Below are 27651 nucleotides of genomic sequence, written 5' to 3' on the forward strand. Positions count from 1 at the left end.
TGGGTGCCCAAAATTTGAGGTTTAGGAGATTTGAGGTTTTCTAGATTGTGAAGTATTTTGGAAGAGTAAATGGAGAAATATTGTTTCCATTTGGGTAAGGAATTTGTGACAAAGGGTCATCATTTTACAATTGTCCCTGGATGAGGAATGTCTTTATAGTCAGTTATTTGAGCAGCTGCTATTTTGCCACATTAGTTGAGGCTCAGGCCTCTACATCCTTTAACAGAAAAATATACAAGCATTTCAAGCAGAGGAAGATATATGCCTGTAGGGAGAGGATCATTGGGATTAGTTTTGGTTTGTGTAACAAACACTGGCAGGTTGAGCTATATAGTCTCCTGTTCTATCACAGGTGCAGAATCAAAGCATTATGTGGCATTGTACTGAGAGTTTATAATGGGGGATTCTCTTTTGTTCAGTTTTTCAGATTTAGCTTTTGAATTTTTGGCCAAAGAATAGGGAAAGGGAACAACTTGACAAAGGTTAGCTGTTAACGGAGTAATACCCCTTTTTGCTTTGAGGAAGTGGAAAGAGCCCACACCATTTTGAAAGGTTGTGGCTTTGTGGTAAGACTGCTACTATTTGGCAGCTTTAGGTGGGAATTGAGAAAGGAGAAAAAGAGCTCCATGTTTCATATAAGGGTGTCCTTGATTTAATGTTTCAAAGGAGTTGTTATAATTGAATGTCTCTGGCCGGGATGATCAATGTTATTTAGAAACATCTGACATGTTTCTTACTGATTCTTCTTTAGGTTCGAATTGCTTTGCAGCTTGAAGATGGATCCAGGCTTCAACACCTTTTTCAATGTGGTTTGACGCTGTGGGATCTTCTTGATCACTTTCCTGAGACAAGGTAAGTCTTATTTCTATTTTGTCCCTCATTCAATTTGGAGCAGTACAGAGTTTCCCTACTTCTTAACATGTACAATAAGGGTTTAATACTTCTCAGTTTATCATTCTTTAATTATAATAAGAAATACCATTGAGTAATTTGTTAGTTTAGATCATTTTGCATGTACTGAATGTAATAATGTGCTTCAACACCAGATTCAAATTTTTATTTGCTTATAGAAGCTATATTCCAGATTTTTGGCAAATACTCAGTTCTCCATAACATTATCTTTCAACATTTGCTGGATTACCAGTCTTCACAAATGTTTCAGTTTATTTTAAGGATGCTATGCAATTGTTTATCAGTAAGAAATTATGCAAATCATTAGAGTCTACTTCACATAGCAGCAGAATGGACTGGACAGTAAAAATTAAATTCTTTTTGATCCTTAACATATGCACCCCCTGGCCCTGATGCCCTCTTCTGGAAGCTGCTGCTGTGTTTCCTGACTTATGGCCAGCCGTTTTCTGTTTGCCATGGAAAATATGCATGCTCCTGTTTCAGCTTTTTGTTTTATCTCTATTGATTAGCTGCAAATGTATCTTGTGGAACCCGCTTTTAGCCAATCAGAAGGCAACATTTTTCAAAATTGCTCCTATCTACACCGAAGTAACTCACTGTATCATGCATCTGAGAAGCTTTGATGTAATGGGGTCCTATATTGCCAAATTTTCTCCCCTTCACTTCTGTCTCCTGCTATCCTGAAATCACTGACTCCTTGCTGGGATGTAATTTCACGGGCATATTCCTGTACTTCATCCAAATGAGCAATATTTGTGGTTAAATCTTGAGAATGAATTGAGGCACGGTGTTCAAATTTAGGGGCATCGCAACTGAAATGGGCATCTCCTGCCCCGATGTCCACATGTATATATTTCCAGAAGGGGTCACTGCCTATCAGTTGGGAGCAGGACGCCTGACCAGTTTTCCCTCTGGCCAGTCCAGGATGGCTAAGGCCAGTTGCCATACCCCTAATGGCTGAGCTAACTGAACACAGACTGGCAATTAAATCACAAGAATCCTTTGGGCTGTAAGGCTTAGCTTGTCAATGTGTAAACTTGCTGCTCCATTAAAGAGCTAATTTTGAAAACATTGTTTGTGATTCATTTTTCAGAAATATAGTTCCTTATGTTTGAGTAATATCAATGTGCATTCAGTGTTCCAGTGGTTGAGCTGAGAAGCTTAAAGATCTGATCAGCCGAGGCTGGATGGAACTGTTCTTGGACTTTCCATTCTAAGATTTAAAATTTAGTGCAAACTGCATGCTAATCAAATACAACTTTAAGATTAGACTGAGTTTGATACTTTCTCTAAATAAATTGTCCTTGCTTCACTATTTTATATTAAAAAGTTTTTTTAAAAAATCACTGTAGATTTGGCCTCCAATACTATGTTTATCTAGCTCGAGGTTTGCGCACACTGATTTTATCATGACATGTCAAAACCTTAGTATTGCCAGTTTGAGCAGATCAGGCATGAGAATTAGTGTACTACCTAGACTTATAGATGTTTACAGCACAGGAGGCCATTCGGCCCATTGTGTTCACGCCGGGCAACAAAGATCTGACTACACTAATCCCATTTTCCAGCGCTTGGCCCATAGTCCTGGAGGCTATGGCAACGCAAGTGATATCTATGTACTACTTAAGTGTTATGAGAGTTTCTGACTTATCCAACTTTTCAGGCAGTGAGTTCCAGACTCTCAGCACCCTCTGGGTGAAAAAATTTCTCCTCAACTCCTATTTTAGCCTTCTACCTCTTACCTTAAATCTATGCCCCCTGGTTATTGACCCCTCCACAAATGGAAACAGTGCCTTCCTACCCACCCTATCTATGCTCCTCATAATCTTATACACCTTTCGGACCCCCTCTCAACCTTTGCTGTTCCAAGGAAAACAACCCCAGCCTATCCAATCTTTCTTCACAGCTCAGACCCTCCAGCCCAGGCAGCATCCTGGCAAATCTCCTCCTTGTTTTTTTTTGGTTCTGGATTGTCATAGACTCTTAATTTGTGACTGACTTGCTGTGCATCAAGCTGGATGGCCATATTTCAGGACAGGGCAGATGTAGGCTTTTATTCTAAAGAATAATCTGGAGCTGACCCTGTGACTGTTTCCACAGAGCTGGCAGTGACAAACTGTGTTCATGCCACATTCCTCTGGAAAGATTTGCCCAGGAACTTTGGTTGTCTGCTGATGCTGATTCATTTAGACAGCAGCTTAGTCCTCATCCTTTCTTTGTGTTTACATCTTTTGGAGAACAGCACAGTGCAGTTTCCTGGTGTCAAACCAAATTTGCCATTATCATGCCCATTCTTCCAGATTAGTCAGGTATCTCTGGAACTTTTCAAATACTGTTTTTGAGCTTGTGGAAGATACCCAAATATTGACACAATCAGGAAATTGACATTCATTCAGGTTGTTGGAATGTTATTAACACATCTGAGGAACAGGAGTGGGCTGTTAACCAAGCTCTCAGGAGCTCCTGCCATTGGGCAAAATCCTGTTGAGATTGTTTCCAGCAGTTTAACGCTAACTGTGCATTTAGCCAGTAAAATTGATATCCAATGAATCAGCTCACAGGGAATGGTGAGAGCGGGGATAGTATTTTCTAGGCCATTGTGCTAAACCTTATTACAAGTATTTTCTGTGTTCAAGAACACCACTATTGTGTGTACCTCTTTGTAGCTTTGGAGAAAGTACTCTGAGAATCAAATTCAATCACGGTAAAAGTACTTTCTTTTACATAACACCCATTAAGATCCCATGATCCCAAAACACTTCACAGCAAATTATACATTTTTGAAATGTAGTTACTGTTGTAATGGAGGGAAATAGAGAAGCCAATTTTCACACCAATATGCCATGAATGGCAATAAGATAAATGACCGGATGACCAAAACAATATTTTAGTGCTGTTTAAGAGAAATCAGGGAGACTTTCCCTGCTGCTCTTCGAATAATGGCTTGAGATCTTTTCTACCCACCTGAAAGGGAAGATGGAAATCTCTGTTTAATGCCTCCTCTGAAGGACAGAGTAGTGTATTTTGTTTGAGGTCTTTAATTCATCGCAGAACAGAGAGCAGAATAGGAGGTATGGGTCAAGAGTTCCAAAAAAAAGGACAGAGGTCCACACCTTGGAGAGAATGGAAGATGTACTGACAGAATCAGAGATCCTGTTTGAGTCCACGGAGCAGGTGATCTGATGTGGGAGAACAGAAAGGTCCTGTGGAGGAACGTTGTTTACCAAAAACCATTGTCATTAGTGTTGGAGCTTATGAAACTGTATAGAGGAGATGCACAATGTGCCAAAAGATTAATATAATTGACTGAGAATTTTTAAGTATTGGAGACCTAACAATTCAGTGATGAATGGTCTGTATTTTAGGGTGGACAGATGTTCTTTTCCAAGCCTCTGCCAATAGCTTTGCACTCTTTTTGGTGTCTCCACCTGAAGTGTTGGATATTCAGCAAGGGAAATTTCAGGTGTTAGGCCCTAAGTGAGGATTTAACATGCAGAGTAGATGAAGGGGAACCAGTCGGTGCAGTGCATTTGAATTTCCAAAGGCTTTCGATAAGGTGCCACATAAAAGGTTGCTGAACAAGATAAGAGCTCAGAGCTCATGGTGTTGGGAGTGATATATTAGCATATATAGAGAATTGGCTAACTAATAGGAAACTGGGTTGGGATAAATGGATCATTTTCAGAGTAACTAGAGGAGTGCTTCAACTATTTATGATCTGCATTAATGACTTGGGTGAAGGGATCAAAAGTGTTGTAGCCAACTTTGCTGATGATGCAAAGATAGGTAGGAAAGCAAATTTTGAGGAGGATATAGAGGGATATAGATAGGTTAAGTGAGTGGGCAAAAATTTGGCAGATGGAGTATAATGTGGGCACATGTGAGGTGGTCCACTTTGGCAGGAAGAATAGAAAAGCAGAATATTATTTAAATGGAGAGAGACAGAATGCTGCAGTACAGAGGCATCTGGCTGTCCTTGTGCATGAATCACAAAAAGTTAGCATACAGATACAGCAAGTAATTAGGAAGGCAAATTGAATGTTGGCCTTTATTGCAAGGGGGGTGGAGTATAGAAGTAGGGAAGTTTTGCTTCAACTGTACAGGGCATTGATGAGACCACACTTGGAGTACTGTGTACAGTCCTGGTCTCCCTACTTAAGGAGGGATATAGTTGCATTGGAAGCAGTTCAGAAAAGGTTCTCTAGAATGATTCCTGGGATGAAGGCGTCGTCTTATGAGGAAAGGTTGAGCAACTTGGGCCTATACTCATTGAAGTTTAGAACGGTGAGAGGTAATCTTATTGAAACATATAAGATTCTGAGGGGGCTCGACAGTGTAGCTGCTGAGAGGATGTTTCTTCTCACGGTTGAATCTAGAACCAGGGGACACAGTTTATTAGGGGTCTCCCATTTAAGACGGAAAGGAGGAAGAATTTCTTCTCTGAGGGTTGTTAATCTTTGGAATTCTCTTCCACTAAGAGCAGTGGAGGCTGGGCCATGGAACATGCTCAAGGCTGAGTTAGACAGATTTTTGGTTGACAAGGAAGTTGAGGGTTATGGGGGACGGGCAAGAAAGTGGAGTTAAGGCTGCAATCAGATCAGCCATGATCTTATTGAATGACAGAGCAGGCTCGATGGGCCAAATGGCCTTCTGCTTTTTTTAAAATGTTCTTATTAAATTCTACCACAAGGTGCTAATTCATTAATATGCCATAACAGATGCTAAGATAACGAACAATATTAAATTCTAATGAAAAGTAAGACATATAAATGGAAAAAAATGTTGTAATGGGCGAACGTACTTGGGGATATGGCAATGTATATCATACCTTGATCCAAGGACTTGGTATTAGAGACATCTTGTCATTGGCAGTGGGACAGAAATTGTTGATGTAAGGAGAACATTCAAGTTGATGGCCAAATAGTTGGATTATAAATACAGTGAGATAATCTGTGAAATGTTGGTGAAACCACAATCAGAGTGCCATATCCAGTTCTCCAGTTCTAGACTTTGTAACTACCGAAAGCTACACTGAAATTGGCAAAGGTTAAGGAATGATGTTAGCGTTGCTGCTTGAATTCAAGAAAAGCTCCAGGGGTTTAACTTTTTCGGGGGTGGGATGGGGAAGGGGTTGTGTGGGGGTGCTTGTGCTGAAGTGATTTAACTCAGAGTTCATAAAATAGAAAAATATTCGTTGAAATGCCAGGCCAGAATCTTTTGGAATGTGGGATGAAAAAGCACTGGGGCCTTGAGGGGTCTTGTTGGTACAATGGAAAGGCTAAATAGATGGATAAATGAGTAGCCCGCAGTACTGCAGGTGACGTACACGTTTTCAAAAATTTGGATTGCAGCAAAACCATGGGTATTTTTTACGCGAACAAAGTTAGTTAAATGAAACAGTTTTGAAAATAAAAGAGTTGCGGACAAATTTCAAGTCTATATGATGCATTTGAAATGGTTGAAAAGGAAGTCTTCAGAAAAGGAAGCCTTCAAAACATTTTGATACTTAACCACAGCCTTATCATTAACTTCAAGGTGACTTAGTGTGGTTCAGGAAAGATGAAAGTACTGTAGTGAACATCCTTGCCATGTCCTTCACCTGGAAGGAAAGGTGGCAGACTACTGATTTTCTCAGTGGCTTCAAACACTAGTGCTGTTTTTGTGTTCAACAGCATCTTGTGAAGTACAACTAACTTGCTTAGAAATGCCCCAGTTCTTTTAGCAACTTAATCTAATGAGATTTGCCATAATATGGGGCTGGTGAGTTGAAGTGGTTGAAGTTATTTTAACTGTTCTGTTATGTTTTTGATCTGTCAATTTGTATTTGAAGAAACCTACAGGGTGTGTGACATCCAACACAAGAGCACATCTAAGTGGGAATATAATTGGTCCAAACTACTTGTATTTGAATTTTCCTTTACAAAACAACTGTCCTGTCCAATTATGACTAGTTTGGAAAAAAAATGTGGCAAATTGTGTTACTGGGGTTTTCAAGATTTGTCCTTTATACCAACTAAATTATATTGGCCTTTTTGCTGAAAAGTGCCACTGATATGATTGGTGCCATTAAGTGGAAAATGTTGCCTGGATCCTCAAGGGATTCTTTCTCTCAGCTGGAGGTTAAAAAATATTATTGGAGTTAAGAGTAGAGCTTTATTTTTTTCTGTATAACCTATGCCAGAGTACTTGATACTGATGCCGAGTGCAGCAGAAGTGTTTCATTTCCTGAATGCTGGCATCTCTCCTTGCCAAAATTCATCGTTTCAAAATTGAAAGTGTTTTGCAAGGTAGCATTAATGAATAGTGCAGGGCAAAATGGAATCGTTTAATAGATCCTATTTTGGGCATAAGGTCAAAAGAATAACTTGAATTTGATGCTTGTACTTTGGTTATGCTCTGAGGTTAATGCCACTTAATTGTTCTGAGATTGCCATTTGAGAATCGGGATTAGCTAGTTGTAATTGTATATGACGTTTGTGACCTGAGTTAACTTGCTTTCTTTTATTTTTAACGGCCAGAGGAATTTGTTTAATGTGTATTCAAGACATCTGATTTTGATGGATTTGAATTGCTCCATAGGTAGGTCAAAAGGATGGCAAATGTGCGTAAAAAAAAACTCTATATATATACCACCCTTGGAGGAAAGGTATGGATTGAATAAAGCTATGGAACCAAGCTTCTTGTGAAAATTATGTTGAATGTAGTGTGCCTACTTTCACATTGAATAAAGGAAGATGAATGGCAAAAAATGTTACAGTTTGCACCTGTTTCTTATTTAATGCGTTTTATGAACAAAGTTTCAAGAATGCAGTAATATGGCATTGCCAGCTGCCTAATTCTTTCTGGCCTAGGACGTCCTCTTAAAATTACTTTTTATTTTGAATCAAAATAATGAATTGTGCAAAGTACTAAGGATTCAAGTATCCATGTACTCCATAAAATATGTTTATAGAGACCCTAATGAAAAGGTGGACAATTTTTATAATAACCAGTAGAATCAGGCCGATTAAAAAGCTATCTGCATTTTTTGTCTTTCATCATTGAATGGGTAACCTCATTTGCATTGATTATCAGTGCTTTGAGTAGATGGATGGACAAGGGAACTCCAGACTGATCCCTAATTTTCTCCTCCAAAGGTTGGGAACCCAGTAAGAACTGGCCTTCAGAAGAAACTTTTAAAATAATATCTTGGGTGAACCGCATGTTCCATACCAATGTGCAACTGGCAGTTGATATGATATTGAAGCTGGTCTTGACTTGCACTCAGTTTATAATTTCACTCCTAGGAGCGAGTCCCACACTGTATGTCTCTCCCTGGTGCCAAGGTAAAGGACGTCACTGAGAAGGTGCAGAATGATTGTAGCACAATGCAGACTATCTCATATTCTGAAATTTATACTGCACTTGCAAACTTTGTTCTATTCCGCAGTTTTAAAATTAAGCAGGCAGGAAACTACTAAAGGGGAAAGACCCAGCTTGATTTCAACACACACAGAGTAGGAAATGGCAAGTCCTCAGAATGAGCCACAAGATCATCAATAACTTGAGTTTGTCCAATAAATAGCAATGTAATGCAGAGTGAGTGTCTTTTGTTTGTTCCCTGGTCTGTGCTGAGTTAGCTGTTCAAGTGTTAGGGTTCATTAGTACTGGCCTCAGTATTCCTGGGATAGACAGAGGAGAATTGGCCTCTCTTGATAGTTATTTAGGAAGCCTGCTGGAAATTCGTATATATAGATGACAGACAAGGACAGAATGAGGCTCTGCTGTGATGTGCACTACAGCCAAGCAACCTGTGAACAGTCGTGTCAAGACTTAAACAGTAAAACAAATGTCTAGTGGAGGGTAGTGAGTGCCTATGAAACTGCAAACCAGCAAGGAGTAAAAGCTTTCAGCAGAGGGAAAAACTTTGGCAAAAGAAAGCAAAATCAAATGCTAAGATTGGCAAATAGGAAGAGACTAATAGGAAGATCCAGGAGGCCATGCTTTAGAGCAAGAATAGACTCATTCAGGTTATGCATCAAAATGTAGCTATCAGGGTAAATTACATTGGACCAAAAACAAAGGCAAGAGAAATTATTCAAGCCAAGGATCTTGTCAATGATAGATCAGGACTGATCATGTTGAAGAATGGCTATTGTCCCTGAAACAGTAGGTGAAGCTAGAAGGAGTAAAGGCTCAAGAACAGCAGAAGGAAATGCTGCAAATGTTTTGAAATAAGGGAGTAGAAGGTTCATAATGGGACAGAAAGCAGACCAGGAAGAGGTGAGCAAATGAGTTAATAGCAACAGTTTATGATTCTAAGTGAATTTGGTGGAAATATTGTCATTTGCTTGTTCAATTCTAAGGTGAAAAAACATGAAGGAGTGAGTACTGCATGGTAGTACCTCCCTGGTGCCAAGATAAAGGACATCACTGAGAACGTGCAGAATGATTTGGGGCCAAAAGGGGAACAGCCAGATGTCATGGTTCATGTGGGGACTAATGACAAAAGAAGGAAAAGGATTGAGGTCTGGCTGTCAGTTTCAGCAGCTAGGGAAAAAGTTAAAAAGCAGGACCTCAAAGATAGTAATCTTTGGATTACTCTCAGTGCCATGTGCTGAGAAAACATTTTTTTTTTTACACAGAGTTGTGATCTGCCTGCAAGGGTGGTGGAAGAAGATTCAGTAGTAACTTTCAAAAGAGAATTGGTTAAGTACTTGAAAGGAAATAATTTATAGGGCTGTGGGAAAAGAACAGGGAAGTAGGATTACTTGAATAGCTCTGCCTGAAAAACAGTCACAAGCATGATGGACTAAATGGCTGCATTCTGTGCTGTATCATTCTACGATTGTATAAGGCATGTCTGCCAGCAATAGTTTCAGGAACTTCTGGGCTTGGTCATTGCAGCTGAGGCTATGAAAGAAAAGTAACATGGATTTGATGGAGGGGTGAATAGTTGGGGAACAGAGATAGGACTTTAGAAATCTGAAGTCTTGCTGAACATATATTAAGGAGGCATCTATTTAACTCAATACAATGCTTCTGTTCCCAGTTACCTTGTTGCCTACCATTTATGTGGAATTGCTGGTCAGTATAAAAATAACTGTGGTGTTCTGTGATATAAATGGAATGTACTGTAAAGGATCTAACTGACAATTGCACTGAAGATCAGTTTAATTGTAATGTAAAAAATCCTTCTAATGTCCATTGTAAAATCCTCAATATCTGATGTGGTTTCACCCAGGGTATGGGGCAGGACATATTATTGGATGATTTGGTTTTAGTATTTCTGCATTTTAATTAAATTATCGCTTTCTTTATTAAAGTTGTGAACTCAATTTTGGGAGTAATCTTAGATGAAAAATTAGAGCAGAAATTTGAAAAATGTGCTTTTTTCTGCATTTCCCTCAATACAGATGACCCTTTAATGTGCTCATAGCAAATTTTATCATGGTAATCAATCAATTGGGTTCGAAGACTGTTAATGGACAAAATGTAATATGTGATCAGAATATCCAGTGCTAATCCCCGTCATGTTGTGGAGAACATCAAAGACATTCCACTTTTTGATGTTTTTCATTTTTTTTTTATTTATCCACCTCTTTATGGAGAAATGTGCAGCCTAATAACCATAATCAACATTCGGGTAGTAGAACTGAAGCTTAAAATGTTATTTCGCTAAAACTGTGATTTTAATCCATTCCTAATGTAACATGTAAGTGAAGTATCGAATGTACTTGTTTTTTTGGTTACAGAATCCTTTGTGAAAAACATATATTGCACATAATTAGTATCTGCTGTCATTTTATGATTCTTTAATTTGCAGTTTTTTTTCCATAACATTGATGTGTACTCCATTTCCTTCAGATACCTGATACTGTTTAAGTCTTTACAAGTGTATCTGCTTTTAATTATACTCAATTTGTCAAGTATGAGAGCAGACGAAATGGTGACTGTTCCCTTCTAGCTAAGAGCTTCTTCTTGTCTCTCCTTCAAAGTGCAGTTAAAAGTATTCAACAAGTGCAGCTTAGTCTAGACTGAATTCATCTTTGAATTCTCTTTGACAAAGTGGCGAGAGCCAGAGAACATGGGCACAACAACCTGTTCTTTTAAAAGGCAAGACCATTCAAAATGGAGTGAAATCTGTTGTTCAATATCTAGCAGCTATCCTTCGCAACGTGTAATTTGTTTCTGTAGCAATAAAGATGTGCAGGTGCTTTGGTTTCTGATAAGGACTAAAACTTATTCACAGAGGCAACCTGGAAGATGAGGGGAAAAAAAGTGGTAGGAAATATGTGTGGCCATAATTTGACAGATTCTTCTGCCAAGAGGCAAAATACTGATTAATTATTTCAAATTAGGATCGATGTTAACTTATCCATATTTTTATTTGACTTAGAATATTTTTCTCATGATTATCCACATGAAACGAATGGCACCATCTTTCCAGGTTTATAGAACCGTTTGAAATATGCTTATTGGGTGATGCGTATATAATATATTAATTGGTGAAATGTTAACTGTTTAAAAATTAAACACTTGCTCACTTTGAGAAAGAATGAATAGACTATTTCCTTAACATTTTATCTACCTGCAAACACTTTTAAATTCTCCTTGTAACACATCTTTTGCCATGTTTACTTAGTCTTCATATCTGTACTTTAGCTCTTTATTGAGTACATTTTGAATTATGCTATGCACATTGCTGCTGAATTCCTCAGCATTTCGTAGGTCTATATTCCATATTGGCATCTACCCTTGACTGCAAAAATTATAGTGCTTATACCTTATCTGATATTGCTTCCTTGAGTCAACTCTTTTCTATCTTAATGGCTCTTTTACCTTTGTAAACTGTACTTTTCTATCATTTTGTTCCTGTTCTCACTCAGCACGCCTCATCAGCCAATTTCTCCATCATGTGAGACAAATGTCTCTCATGAAGAAAGAGCTTTATAATTTGATTTTTTTTTTAAAGAAAAAGGAATTATGATATAAATGGAATTCAATGCAGGCACAGATGCTCAATGTTGTAGAAGTTATGGGCCTGATTGTACATAATATGCTTCTACTTTGCCATAAAAGTGTAAAATGCAATTGGGTTTCTTGATCTCACAAATGTTTGTCATCTTTTTATTTATAAATTGCAACAGTTCTGATCTATTATTATCTGGTACAGACTTTTTTGGATGACCACCTCAATAGCTGAGGTCGACTGCAACTGATCGTGAATCTTGTTAAAGACGTGCTCTGGTTTTTTTTTTTACCTCCATCATAAATACATTCAAAAGAAATTTCATTTCGCATTTCCAGCATCTGCAGTTTTTTGCTTTTGTACATTCAGAAGGAACCTGTGTGAGTTTCCAAAGTGGTGTTACCTCCCTCACCTGTGCCAAAACATTAAAAAAATGTACATTGAGTAGCTGAGCTTTTTTTGTACATGTCAGGACAACGTTTTTATACAACAGAATATATTTGTGCAAATATTTTGTCAAGAATGTTTCTTTTGCCATTTGCTTTGATCTTTGTGCTAAGCGTTAATGATAATTTACAGAAAATGGGGAGTTTCATTGAACAACGTGATCATGGTGTGTAGAAACCTGAATCTGGAATTTCTCAGTACCTTGTGTTTTCAACCTATTCCATTGAAAGATGTCAGTCACAGACTTAATCTCCTTTTGTAAAACCTGACATGCCTTTTGGCGTATTAATTAACCACGAGTTGTGAACTGTAATGTTCTAGACTTGCTGTTGGCACTGTCACTTTTTTATTTCACTTGGAGCTCTTATTGCCAGACAAATAAGTAGACTTTCATCTTGTGCTGCATTTGTGAAACACTAAACATTACAAATCACATTCTAATCCAGCGCATCATCTCACACTTAACTGTTAAATGTAAATTTAAAAAAAAAACTTGTTTCAAAGTCAAACCGACTGTCTTGGAATTATTCTAGAATATTGAATTAAGCTAACTGCTTATTGCTAACCATTAAACTAATAGTTAAATATGTTTTAGATCCTGCAAGAAAATTAGTATTTAATTGTCTTAGTCAGAATGGTTTCCATTACGACAACAACTTGCATTTAAATAGTGCCTTCGACGTAATAAAACATTCCAAGGTGCTTCACAGAAGCGTTATATAAATTCGACACCAAGCTGCATGAAGTATTAGGATAGGTGACCAAAGGCTTAGTCAAAGAGATACATTTTAAGGATTGTCTTCAAAGTGGAGAAAGTTAGAGAGCAGAGAGGTTGAGGGAGGATGTTCCAGAGCTTAGGACCCAGGCGCCGAAGGCACGGCCACGAATGTTGGAGCAATGAAAATCAAGGATGCGCAATAGGCCAGAATGGAAAGATTGGAGCCATCTCAGAGGGTCGAAGGAGCTTAGCATTAGGGCCGAGGGGAGGCCATCGAGGGATTTGAACTTAAGGATGAGAATTTTAAAATTGCAGCATTGCTTGAGCAGGAGCCAATGTAGAATGAGCCATGGAGTCAACGAACACACAGGTGATGAGTGAATGGGACTTGTTGTAAGTTAGGATACAGGCAGCAGAGTTTTGGATCACCTCAAACTTGTGCAGGATGCAGAGCCGAACACTGGCCAGAAACGCGTTGGAATAGTTGAGTTTATGATTAACAAAGTTATGGGTGAGCTTTTTCAGCAGAAAGTGAGCTGAAGCAAGGATAGAGATAACTGAGTTATGGAAGTGGACTGGTCAGTCATGATGGAGAAAATATGGCGGAAGCTCACCTCGAGGTCAAACAGGATGCCAAGGTTTTGAACAATCTGGATCAGCCTCAGACAGGAGCCAGGGCAAAAGATGGAATTGGTGGCTAGGGAGTAGAGCTAGAAAACTGAGATTGCTGTGTTTCAGTATATAAAATGGCTGCAGCTGCTCATAAAATGGCAGTTGGAAATGTATGAATTATTTTGTTGTACAACTGTTAATTGTAGTTATATTATAGGCTCACTGTCCATAAAATTTGTTGCTTAATAATTGTGCTTTAACGCTGCCAGGTAATTTTGTTATGACATTTGATGCCTGCTTTATTGATGAACAAATATTAAGCTTGTGGCCAAGTAGTCACCAAAAATCTTCTGCAGAATTTCCATGTTGTCCTAATCTTTGTTGGTCCTGTATCTGCTGTATTTACAGAAGTAAATTCACACCATGTAAAAGTGTGGACAGTGCAACATTGCCTGTGCACTTAATGATATTATCCACCGCCTCAGTTGAGACTGTGTAGCTACAATTTTAATGAAACATAGCCCAAGATTTTTGCTGAACATAAAGAAGTTTAACCTGCAACTGGCAGAGATTTTAGAAGAATATCTTTTTTAACTACTTTTACTTTGAATAATAAATTGGTACTGGATTGAACTGGTTATCTACTAAATTAAGGGTGTAAAGAGCAAAATTTGGTGGGGAAATTTATTAAGACTGGAGGAAGTAAAATTGTGAGTAGATGCAAGATTATTGCTACGAGACTGGGAAGTGGACTGGGACAGGCTTCAAAGCTGGATTGTTTTAGTATCTGAGCCAGGTGGCAGACATTAAACTTTGAAGCTTGGGCATTGCTACACCCCTAGTTAAAGCATTAATATTGTATGGGAAGAATCTTTAGTTTGTATGCCTCTAATCAAGCAGTAAGGAAACTTTTTCTGCTTGTATTGTTTTCACTAAAGATCCTGGGAACAGGATTATTGTGTGCAGTATTTGCTGGAATGTAATTTTTTGAACCAATAAATCAGTGTATATCCTTGTTTGGCTCTCAAATCTCACTCAGATTACACTTTTAACATAGTGACCCTTTCTCTGGTGGATAGCCTTTAGCTGTGCCTGTACAAATTGGCTGCCTAATTATTCAGAAACAATAGCCATTCTTTTTTCTGCAGTTGATGCAGCAACCAGAGAAATGTACTTGCTTCCACTTTCAAAAGCCTCCATATCTTGTGTAGAAGTAAATGTTAAAAGCTAAAGACTGTTTTTGAAGATACTTCAAATTCTTCAGTTGTGTCCCACAAATAACAGAATGATAAATGGCCAGATAACCTTTCTTTCAGTGATGCTGGCTGCAGGATAAATGTTAGCCTGGAGAACTCCTCTCCTTCGAATAGTGTGATGTGATTTTTTTTTAAATTCATTTATCGGATGTGGGTGTCACTGGTTAGGCCAGCATTTATTGCCCATCCCTAATTGCCCTTGTTCAGAGGGCATTTAAGAACCAACCACCTTGTGGGTTTGGAGTCACATGTAGGCCAGACCAGGTAAGGACGGCAGATTTCCTTCCCTAAAGGACATTAGTGAACCAGATGGGTTTTTATGACAATCAACAATGGTTTCATGGTTATCATCAGACTTTTAATTCCAGATTTTTATTGAATTCAAATTTCACCATCAGCCGTGGTGGGATTCGAATCCGTGTCCCCAGAGCATTGCCCTGGGTCTCTGAAATACTAGGCAGTGAAAATACCACAATGCCTCCCCATATTACATTTACCTGAGAGTGCAGTCGGGGCTTTAACTTAATAACTTGTCCAAAAGATGGCACCTTAACAGTGCACTGAAATGTCAGCCTAGATTATCTGTTCAAGTGCTGAAGTGGAGCATGAACCTATGAACTCTGAGCTACCATTTAGTAGATTTTAGTTCCACAGCAATTTATTATTTTATTCTGCAAAATCTTTCAAGGCATTGACTGAATTTTGTTGTCAGCAGTGAAAGAATAGTGCTCGTCATAGACTATGCTGACATCTGTTGACAGAGTTTTTATCTGCTTTTGAGCCGAGACTTGCTGTCTGTTGGGCACCTGTGTGGCATGATTTTCTGACTTTTGAATGCATAATGCTGCTGCGCTGCTCCCTTTCATACTAGCGGGGAAAGAAATCACTAAATTTGAAAGAATTTTGCTATTATTGTAGGCCACCAGTGTTCAGTGCAAGAATATGCTTGTATAATATTAGTCTGAGTAATTGTTTAAAATGTAATTCTGCAAATAACTAGAACATTGTCTTATTTCAAAATTGTTCTTAAGTTCACATTTAAGTGCGTACATTTGCGTTTTTTTATTATAGAGTAAATGTATTCAAAACTAGGCATTTGTAAAATTCTATCCCTTGCCCACAGTTTTCCTGTTATGTAGAAACTTGTGAAGATTCCAATATTTGTACAGGTGAAATTAATGTTTTCCAAATTGACTCTAAGAAATTGTACTATTTATATAATTTATTTTTGACACATTATTATGTGGTCTTGCAGAATGTGTCATGTTTCAGGTTGTTTGATCTTGTGTGCATGTTGGTTATTAAGGTTCCTGTAGCACTGTGTGACACCAGTTTTTGTGGCTTGCTCAAAGGTTTAGCAGTCATTTTTCACCATATGCAGAATGTTTCGTCTTATTGATGTGATGAAACTCTTCTGAAACAATGTGTTCCCAGATGCACAGGATTGTCCATTGGAAGGTGTGGTCCTGTTTATCTAGTTGAACTTTATTCTGCATTCCCTCGTTTAAAGTGAGGGCAATAAAATGTGAAGTGAAATCCATTTAAAATGCATTTTATATTTCTTTTTATTAAAAAAACACACCATAAATTGCATTTTGTCCCCTGATTTAAAAGTGTTTGATGATGAATTCTGCCTGCTGACAAGTCAGCACATTGGGTATTGACCCTTGCACTGTGAAGGGAACTGGGGCCAGGTTGCAGTAGGGCAAATCTATTTAAGCAGCATTCTTGGAGCAATGATGCTAAGATGAGTGACCAGGCAAAGAAGGATTGTTCATTACGTGTTAAGGATCTATAATATGTTTTTCAAAGTGGCAGCCTGTACACATCCTAAGTGAAGGAGCCATATGTTTACATCAGATTCTGTGTTAACATCAGTGCTCTTTAAATTTTGGCTCACTGAATTAACTTAATATTTTTAACTGCTGGTGAGAATTCAACATCAAAAATTCTCACGTTGGAAACAAAAACTTGATATTACAATTCAAAAAATACTTTTAAGTGTACCTTGATGCAGAACATATGAACATTTATTCATTAGACAGTTTTTTAAAGCAGTTAATTCTCATGTGTATAGAATTTATTCTGATCTGGGTTATTTAAACCATTAACTTAAAATAATTTGTATTAAGTGAAGCATGCTGATGGGTTAAACCCAGTCAAAAACTACTACTTGAAAAATGCACATTAACTAACTAAATGATTTCTGATACCCATTAATGAACAACTGGTGACCATGATAAAAAGAAACCAATTGAATCCCATAAAAAAGTTTTAAGAGATTTATTTACTCCCCATATCCTATCTATATTGCTAAAAAAAATAAAAGTTGTAACCAACACGCAAAATTGAACAATTCTGAAAACCACTCTCTAAAATTACACCTATGTGCGTTTTCCCTTTCAAAACAGGAATCAGGCAGAATACCAATTTTTTTTTTATAAAGCGACTTAAGGTGCAGTGCTTTTCCTATTATGAAAACAAATCAATAAAGTGTCTGCTCAGAACTTAACATTTAGTAGCCAAAATCTAAGTTTACAGCCCTAGAATCAGTTGGTTGTGACTGATGAAACAGCACTAATGACATTATAGACACAGAGGTGTGTACATCAGTGGTAAAGAACTCAAGTTCGTTTTCAATACAGGGAAATTGTTCCTTGAGATTGGTTTGTAGTAATCATTAAAACATCTCTTTACTTTAGCAAAAGATTAGGTTTCCTTTGTAAAATGATAACATAGCTATTTGTCTGGAACACCACTTTGTGGCACTCCTTTTGAATACTTTTTTTGAATTGTATTATCCAAAAAAAGGCTTTTTAAGAACCTATCTATTTGCAGTATGTAGATAATGTTTTAACTGTGCAAGACTAAAGGAAATCCTGCGTTGCCCAACATTGATCATGTCCTGTGCCGAATTTTGGAAAGATAACGGAAAATGTTTACTTTGGGTAATTTTTATTCATGTTTTGAAGAGGCATTTTGTTTCTATATTGCTCACCTGAAATTGTATTAATACATCAGTTTTGTTAGTATGACATAATGAGAGCAATGCTGGTTTATGGTTGATGCTATTTTGGCCTTGTTCTTGTACTAGTGTCCTTTAGCCTTCTCGGAGGTAGGTTAGGTATTGGAGAGATTGTATGTCAACTGAGCTTTCAGGAAGAGGTCCACATAGTACCTGCCTCTTCTCCAACTTGGAAGAGACTGATGGTATTAAATACAGCATACCTCACTTTCACTGTAATGAGGGCTGCAGTAATGGGTGTGTGGGAGGAATACATGCACCACTTTCGAGATACTGAAGAGAGTTGTTAACCTGTGTATCACTGGTGGCCATGTTCTTTACTAAGTAAACTTTGTAGATGGGACCTTGGTTTAAAAGGATTGCAGTGTCCATTGGCCAAAACAAATCCAGGAGAATATCCTTCTGAATGTAGTCGTTTCAGGTTAAGATGGAAGATGTGTAGGGCGCAGTGTGGTATGTTATCCTGTGATGCACCTTGATAACTGACACACACAGCAAAATACAGATGATGTACATTTACACTCTTCCTCTGTTACCTCGTGACTGGTCATTTTTATTTTGAAGGAATATTTTGTCCACTTTTGAATATTAGCACGTATGTCAACAAATGTTTTTGCAGATTTATCATTCAAACCCTTGAATATAAGTTTTACCTAACAACATAAGGGAACATGAGTTGCTCTCTGGTAGCCATGCAGTATTGATGTGTTGTTTAAGGATCAGTACTTTTTAAAAAAATTCTTTGGTGTGCAATTTGTGTGTAGTGGAATTTGATTGCCACCATGGTAGGTAATTATAGGCACCTCGGATCTGGCTTGAATTGGCGTACAAGTTAATGAAAGTGACGGTGAAAGTCATTGAGTTACCCAGTTTTAAAAGCTTGCTGAATTCACACAGTACTTAATTAAAACCTGTGTCGTCAGCAATTTTGAACCAGATTCTCTGGCCACAGATGGTGTTAAAATGATCAAAAGGAGCACCTTACTGAAAACCAAGTGAGGTTAGATTCACTTTCATGTCAGTGCGGTGAGTCACACCGTGGAGTGCAACCTCCATATATGCTATCCTTACTGTCAACACCTTTTGGGTAGTAGCAGATGGATAAGCATCTGGAGTGTGCCTTGAGTGTGGAGATGTTGACAGCTGTTTATAGTTACATGTTAGCAGTTGCAACTGGGTTACTCAAGATATTCCTCGTGGATCAAATTAAAATCTGTATGGTATTGACCTCTGAAGAAAGCAGTCAAAGACTTAACGGTTCATGATATTTTTATTGCCCTTACTTAACATTTTGATCATGAGTGTCCCCTGCTACCTAGGTGATAAATATTTTTGCTCTGTACAAGATCAAATGTTGACAGTTTTTTCCTGTTTTGTTAGGATTTCTGAACAACAGCTGTTGGAAGCTATTCCAGCCTGTGTTTATATGAGAGATGAGGTAAGTAAAAAAATGCCTGCTCTGTTTTCTTCAAAGATTTTTATGAATAGATGCTGTGGCTGTAAATTACCACCATGCCCTAAAGTATTAAGTGATTTCTTTTGTCCGTTTCGACCTTCCCTTTATAACCGGCCTAACATTGACACGTCACAAATTTATATCCAATGCGTCGTCTGCAATTGCAGTTTTCTTCTTGAAAAGCACTAGAAATATAAATCGTGACTTTGGACAGAAGCATTTACTTAATATGTCTGGTAATATCATGGTACTCTAGGATCTGTAGCTTGTACATTATAGAGTGAGTTCAGCCACAGAAGGACAGCTGCCGTGGCATTTGAAAGTCAAAGTTGGCTGGGAAGTGCCATACGAACCAACAGTTGCACTCAAGTTCCTTATTAAACATTCAAATCTTTGTACATTTGTCAAAACTACGGAGACAGAGTAAAGAAGCTAAGCACGCCTGATCCACCACCTTGGATTTTTCTGAGGCTGTTCCAGTATAATAAATATATAATTGCGCTTTGCCGACATAGGAAAATGTATTGAAAGTGCAGTTCAAACAACTGTAATCTAGTCTTTTCCAGTGGTGTAAAAGAATGCTGCTGCAGCTCTCAAATGGTTCAAAGCACGCAGTAGCGGAAAAGTACTTTCATAGATGTGACATTTACTGTAAAAATGTTAGAATAAAATCAGTGTTATAAAAATATTTTATGTTTTTATAGCAGTTTGATTTGATCTGTATCAAGTTAAATCCTGCAGGTGCAGTGGCATCAAGCCGGATGCCGCACAATGAGTCATAAAAGTAATTTTACCTCACTGACCATCTTCCCAGTGACTGTTATATGCATCTGAAGTGCCTTTAGTGTGGAGATGTTAACATTTGTTCAAGAGGAAAAATATTGCTTGTCAATGTGTAAGATAATCCTACAGTGAATCTTGTTAGCCTCAAACCTCCTTTATGTTACGGATGGTGATGAGAGGAATGCGCAGTTAATTCCAGCCCCACTTCTCCAAAGGTTATAACAGTTTAAATGTTTAATTCATCCACAAAACTAGCCAATTGTTTACCTTCGATATTGTTATTCCCAGCATAAAAAGACTCTAACTAGGCTTCCTTCAATAAACACAAAAAAAAATTGGTTTATTATAAAACAAACTGCTTTTTAAAAACAAGTTAATGAATTGGTTAGCATACAAGTTGTAGCTTAGAAATGTAAAAAAAAGATATTCAAACCTCTGTTCTCTCTCTCTCTCACACTCACACACACACACACACACACACACGTGCATGTGCGCGCACGCACACAAAAAAAGGACAAAATAAACACATCCCCCTGCAGAAGCTGGGAACGTTTCTTTTAAAAGGATAAAATTCAAAAAGATCTTGATGCTGTTGATCTAACAGAATTCTGGTCACAATAGATCTGGAAGTTCTTTCAGATGGATTTTTGGTGAAACTGACCTTGATAACTCTTATCACAAACAGATGAGTTATTCTGATGAAAGTTTAACTCATTCTAGACCGCAAGAAACACAAAGGTGGGGCAGAGAGTTAGAGAAAGGGAGAGTCGTCGTCTTGCAACCTGCCTCTAAGGCACAACAACACTCAAATCGAGAGTTTCAAAGAATCAAATGTTCAGAAAATTCTCTCAGGCCATATGTTTTTAACCAAGCAGCAAGAGTCTTTAACAAAAGCAAAAATAGCTGGAAAAACTCAGGTCTACCCAGCTATCTATCTATCCAGCTCTACCTGTCCCACCCCTCAGCCAGCTTATATTTCACCACATTTCTATATTTCCTTAGTTCTGATGAAGAGTCATATGGACTCGAAACGTTAACTGTGTTCCTCTCTGCAGATGCTGTCAGACCTGCTGAGTTTTTCCAGCTATTTTTGTTTTTGTTTCAGATTTCCAGCATCTGCAGTATTTTGCTTTTAGCAAGAGTCTATAGCCTGGCATCAGCAGTCCTTTGTTAGCTTAGATATAAGTATCTCTTTCCTCTCCAGGTTTCCCCACTGAACATATGTCTGTTGACCCCTGGTTTCTTGAAGAATGGCATATTCACAGCCCCGAATTAATCTTGCTGACTTTTTAAAATAACTCAGGAAGGAGAATGTTCAAAATTCTGTGTTCTTCAAATTTTCCAAAAATGGGTTCCTCAAATGCCTCCACCTGTAAGGAATGAAACACCATTTACAAATGTGATTCATTACAAAACATATAGGAAAAACATATATAACATAAATATAACAATTTTAAACATGCGCTCACCCATTCTCACTCACTCCTTATACAGAATTTCTGCATAAGTTCTGATCTTTTGATTTCTATGTTATATTGACAAAAATTACATTCTGGATAACACAAGCAATTACATCATCCTTTCCAGCAATATGGGCAATCTTCAAGTTATAAAGCTGTAGTAACAAAGTCCGTCGAAACAGTCTGGCATTCTGAGTCTTAAATGTTTCTATAAAGGCCAGGGGATTATGGTTGGTATATAGTGGGGTTTCTTTGCAGCCGAGATGGACATATATCTCAAAATGTTTTAGTGCCAGTAAAAATCCCAGGGTTTCCTTTTCTATGGTAGAATACCTTTTTGATGCCAATTTAACTTTTTAGAAAAGTATCCCGCTGACTTTTCTATGCCTGATCCATCTTGTAATATTTATCACTATATAGTATAACGCAAATCATGTTGATTCTTGGTGTCCCGGTATCCTGCTAAGCTGTGTTAGGTGCGTTCACTCGGAGGAAATAACAAACCATGAAGGGTAACGCAACTTTCAAGATCTTTTCACAACCATGACATTGAGTTGTCATATAAATCTTGTTTCCATGATTTGTTTTCTCACTCGTGTTAACGTACATGGGCAGGATTTTGATCTTGGCGTGCGGGCGTGGTTGGCGGGCCCGGGAGCGGCCGGGAAACGTGCTGGCGCCCGCGATTGGCCCTCGACTGCAATTTCATGCAGGCTGGCCAATTAACAGCCAGCCAGCCTTCGTGAAAGGCGCACTGCCGGGGTGGGAGGAGGGCAAGCACTGAAGTCAGTGCGGACGCAGGAAGGAAAGCTCCCTGAAGGCAGACAGCTGCCTGAGGGAGCTGACGACTTTGGAATCAATAAAAACAGATTGTTTCTGGATTTTACAATGCCTGTACGTCAGAACGAGTCACCTCAATGTACGGATGTTGAAAATTGTGTCCACACGTTTTTATCCGTTTTTATAATTGATCTCGGAAACCTCATCCTGCTCTAGGATGAGGTTGCCTCAAAAATGCAAGGTTGCCTGGCCGATTCACTTGCCCGACAACTGTAATGTTGGATGGGCAGCAAAAAACTCCGCTAATTGAAACTTTAATGGCCTTAATAGGCGCCTCAGTTGTTGGCAGGTGCGCTGCTGACTATCATGCGTGCCCGCCGACCGAAATGTTGTGCGAGTACATGATGACATTGGCACACTCGCCCGACGTCAGCACGCACTATTTTATGCACCAGCGTGTCGCATGCCAAGGTCAGAATTGTGCCCCATGTGTTTCATGTGCAATGTATACTTTGCTAATGTTTTAAACAATTTTTGTCTTGAGGCTAAGACCTGTATAAAACGTAACCATGGTGCACCATTTCAGATGTTAGGCAAACATTGAGGATGCTTAACTTTCATTGAAATTGACATGGTATGAAAAAGTATCTGTCACTGGTATTCAGCCCAAAGCTGCTGGGACTGATTCCAGCAACTTGAGACTATTGTTCAGGAATATCCTTGTCACAGGAGTAGACAGGGTGTGCCAATACTACATCCATGTTACACTTAGCTGCACTTATCAGAATTAAGCATATTCCCCAAAAATTTGGAACAAGATGACAGCAGCCAGTGTTGTCTAGTCCTGAATTGCAGAAGTCCAATGATTGCTCTTAAATTTGCTTCTTAGTGGCATGAAGAGGGAATAGGGCTCTTTACTCTTGTGTGATTTGGAGGCTTGATTATTTTGAAGATACCACTTTTTTCCTGCTCCTTCCTGTTGCTGGGAAATTCACCTACAGGTTGCTTTTTGCACTAGCACTTCACCCCTCAAGCTGGTAGAACATTGTTAATCTGCATCAATCAGTTGATTTTGAGACTATTTCAGTTATGAAGGAGTTAAATAATCTTGTTGGCAGAACAAGAAAATTGGCCCCATAAGCCGAAGGGTGGGATATATATTTTGAGAAAGAAGAACTCCAGTTTAGGACATTGAATGCTTTTTACTCTAGGGTCTAGACTGTATTTGGATTTTCAGAAAGCTTCTGATGAAGTCCCACATAAGAGGCTAGTGTGCAAAATTACAGCGCATGTGATTGGGGATAATATATTGGCATGGATTGAGAATTGGTTATCAGACCGGAAACCGAGAGTAGGAATAAATAGGTCTTTTTCGGAATGGCAGGCGGTGACTAGTTGGGTAACACAGGGATCAGTGCTTGGGCCCCCGCTATTCACAATATATAACAATGATTTGGATGAGGGAACCAAATGTAACATTTCCAAGTTTGCTGACGACACAAAACTAGGTGAGAATGAGAGTGGTGAGGAGGATGCTAAGAGGCTTCAAGGTGACTTAGACAAGTTTGGTGAGTGGGCAAATACATGGCAGACGCAGTATAATGTGGATAAGCGTGAAGCTATCCACTTTGGTAGGAAAAACAGAATGGCAGAGTATTATTTAAATAGTGATAGATTAGGAAATGTTGATGTACAAAGGGACCTTGATGCCTTTGTACACCAATCACAAAGCAAGCATGCAGGTGCAGCAAGCAATTAAGAAGGCAAATGGTATGCTGGCCTTCATTGCGAGAGGACTTGAGTACAGGAGCAAGGATGTCTTACTGCAGTTATACTGGGCCTTGGTGAGACCACACCTGGAGTATTGTGCAGTTTTGGTCTCCTTACCTAAGAGAGGATATAATTGCCATAGAGGGAGTGCAGCGAAGGTTCACCAGACTGACTCTTGGCAGGATTGTTGTATGAGGAGAAATTGGGCTGACTAGGCCTGTATTCATTGGAGTTTAGAAGAATAAGAGGGGATCTCATTGAAATATATAAAATTCTGACAGGGCGGGACAGACTAAATACAGGGATGATGTTTCATTTGGCCGGGGGGATGTCTAGAACAGGGGGTCACAATCTCAGGATACGAGTAGGCCATTTCGAACTGAGATAAGTGAACTGAGATAAGGAGAAATGTCTTCACTCAGGGTGGTGAACCTGTGCTATTCTCTATCACAGAGGGCCATGGAGGCCAACTTACTGAATATATTTAAGAAGAAAATAGATTTTTAGACTCCCTAAAGGCATCAAGGGGCATGGGGAGAGAGCAGGAGTATGGCGTTGAGATAGAGGATCAGCCCTTATCATATTGAATGGTGGAACAGGCTCGAAGGGCCGAATGACCTACTCCTGCTTCTATGTTTCTATGTTTAGGGTCGCTGAGAGTTTGAGTGTGGCTGGCATGGAGGATGCTGCTCTAGCAGTAGAGCTGTTGCTTCAGATCTTCCAATGATTCTAAGAAAAAAAATAAGTCTTGCATTTGTGCCTTTCATATCCTCAGGATATATTTAAGTTATTCAGAGCCAATGAATGTACTTTAAAAAAAAATCAATCATTTACAACCGAATGCAGCAACCAGTTTGAACACAGCAAGATCCCATTGACTGCAAATGAAATGAAAGACTAAATCACTTTTTTGCCAGCGTTGCTTGAGGGTGAATGTTGGTCACCTTAGATTGTTGTAGGTTCTTTTCTTCCTTCACCCCTTTGAGCTGTAGTCAAGAACATTTGAACCCAAACAAATCACTAGTTAGGCCAGTGTAGACCATTGTGGTCCGTCTGAGTTGCTCTACTCATCTCCCATTACTGATTCAATAGTGTTATACTGGGTGCAGTTTTGACACCACAAACATGTGTCCACAAATTGAATCCTGCTCGTCCAAATATTATAGGTTTTTAGTGACTTCCACAAAAGCAAGCTGCTTATATAGCTGCCTTTCATTTCAAAAGTTTCACGTCAACAAAACTCTCAGCTCTGCCCCCGAGCGGACCATCTATGCTGCATGAGAGGCAATAATCTAGTAGCCAATGCCCTAACATCAAAAAAATATTGAAGGAAATTTCTTTAGGTCAAGATCTTTGTGACTTTTTTTTGTGCTGTTATCATTGAGTGAACATAAATCCCCTTTTGGAGGGTAGAGGTCCAATGGATGAAGACCCTTCCAAGTAGGCTACATATCTCCCTTCCTGGTGTCATTTTGTTTATGAATTTTTGTGTTTTAATTATTCAGTCTTGGGGTGTGGGTGTCATTGGCAAGGCCAGCATTTGCCTATCCCTACTTGCCCATCCCTACTTGCCCTTGACAAGGTGATGATAAGCTGCCCCAGTCTGTATGGTGAAGGTATTCCAAAATGCTTTAAGTAGGGGGCTTTCAGGATTTTGACCCAACATCGATGAAGGAATGGTGATATATTTCCAAGTCAGGATGGTGTATAACTTTGAGATCATGATGTTCCCATGCATTTGCTGTTCTTGTCCATTTGGTTCGTCGAGATCACAGGTTTGTGCCATGCTGTTGAAGTATTGAAGAAACCTTGGTGAGTTGTTGCGGTGCATCTTGTGGATGATTTGTACTGCAGCCATTGTGCACTGATAGTTGAGGAGGTAAATGTTTAAGGTGGTGGATGAGGTGCCAATCAAACTGGCTCCTTTGTCCTGGATGGTGTTGAGCTTCTTGAGTGTTGCTGGAGTTGCAGTCATCCAGGCAAGTGGAGAGTATTCCACCATATTCTTGACTTGTATCTTGTAAATGGTGGAAAGGCTGTAGGGAGTCAGGGGTTGAGTTATTCTCACAGAATACCCAGCCTCTGACCTCTTTTAGCTCAGTAGTTATGTGGCAGGTTGACTTCAGTGAATTGACTCCTACTCATTAAAACTGCAGATTTTTTTTTAACCCCGCATAAAGTTCTGATTAAAAGTTCAAGGAACAATTTTTGGCAAGCCAGAAACTAATGTAGGCAAGTTCAGAAAAGATCTACTTGCCAAGTAAAACATTTTTCTAGCACGGCTTAACTCTAAAATCTTTGTTGTTTGTGATCTTTTAAAAGTACTTTTTACAAACTGATACTTTGAACTATTTGAGAAGTGTTTTTTTTTGCATTGAAAAAGTCCACTTTAGTTATTCTGTAAGCAAACACTGTATGAGAAGTGCGAAAGTAATTTCGACATGGAAGAACAATCAATCAAGTCCTGTTAAAGCTACAAACAAATTAAATGCTTTGACATGATTCTCCATTCCTGTAACATGATATTACTTTGAATGGCAAGATTGTGCTGGTGGTATTTAATTTGTTCGAACATACGGACAATTTCCCTGAGTCTTTATCTGAAGTGTATGGCTGCTACCTGTAATAACTGGCTAAGATTTATTTTGTTTGACATCTTTGGATGTTTCCAACCTCCAAAGTTGTAGCTGTTTGCCAATTTGAATGCTTCAACAGAGATCATTCAACTGGTTGCCAAGTTAGAGACAGATAATAAAACTAATAATAAAAAAAATTGGTAAATACCTAACACAGTGTGTGCTTAGAAGGCTCTACTCTGGCCATAATAAGGAAACGATTTACAGGAAAGGAATGCGTCACACCACATTGCTAAGCTTTGGTTTGCAGGTTGGATAGTTGGATTCCTTTTCAGAATTTAAGACCTCTGAGACATGGCTGTAAAAATAATTGGGGTGTTTGAAATGACTGGTGCGGCTTCATCAAATGATACCTAGCCATTCTTTAAATGTCACTGCTAAATATTGTACATTTGGTTTCATAATATGGAAGGAGAAATAAAATTCCTTTCACATTAAGCATGGTGGAGCTGATTCCATCTGCATCCTGGGTCACTGTCTGAGACTGAACCATACTGTTTTGCAAGTTTGGTGTCCTAATTGACTCTGGGCATGAACTTCTGACCTCCAAGTCATCTTCATCACCAAGACTGTCTATTTTCATCTCTAATATGACCAGTTTCTGCCTCTGCCTCTCTGCTGCTGAAGCCCTCATCTGTGCTTTGGTTAACTCAAACCATAACTATTGCAATGCAGTCCAAGCCAGCCTTCCATCTTCAACTTTTTGTGAACTTGAGCTCAACCAAAACTCTGTTGTCTGTACCGTAACTCACACCAAGTCCTGTTCACCCATCACCCCTGTACTCATTGACTTATGATGCTCCCGGTTAAGCAGCCGTCGTGTTCAAATCTTTCCATGGCCTCGC

General features: G+C 38.8%; 1 protein-coding gene and 1 long non-coding RNA gene across 4 annotated transcripts in view; one reads left to right on the plus strand and one right to left on the minus strand.

The window, feature by feature from the left end:
- LOC144699875 (uncharacterized) overlaps positions 1 to 27651 on the minus strand; it is a 425222-nt gene that overhangs the window by 160328 nt on the left and 237243 nt on the right. The window lies entirely within an intron of this gene.
- Positions 1 to 27651, plus strand: part of aspscr1 (ASPSCR1 tether for SLC2A4, UBX domain containing) — a 200490-nt gene that overhangs the window by 36600 nt on the left and 136239 nt on the right. For all 3 annotated transcript variants that reach the window (XM_078571200.1, XM_078571201.1, XM_078571203.1), the window contains 2 exons: positions 752 to 852; positions 19302 to 19359. In XM_078571200.1, coding sequence (XP_078427326.1) covers positions 752 to 852; positions 19302 to 19359 — 159 coding nt within the window. The remainder of the gene's footprint in view (positions 1 to 751; positions 853 to 19301; positions 19360 to 27651) is intronic.

This window comes from Cetorhinus maximus, chromosome 24 (genome assembly GCF_964194155.1).
Source record: "Cetorhinus maximus chromosome 24, sCetMax3.hap1.1, whole genome shotgun sequence".
In the NCBI taxonomy this organism is placed as follows: Eukaryota; Metazoa; Chordata; class Chondrichthyes; order Lamniformes; family Cetorhinidae; genus Cetorhinus; species Cetorhinus maximus.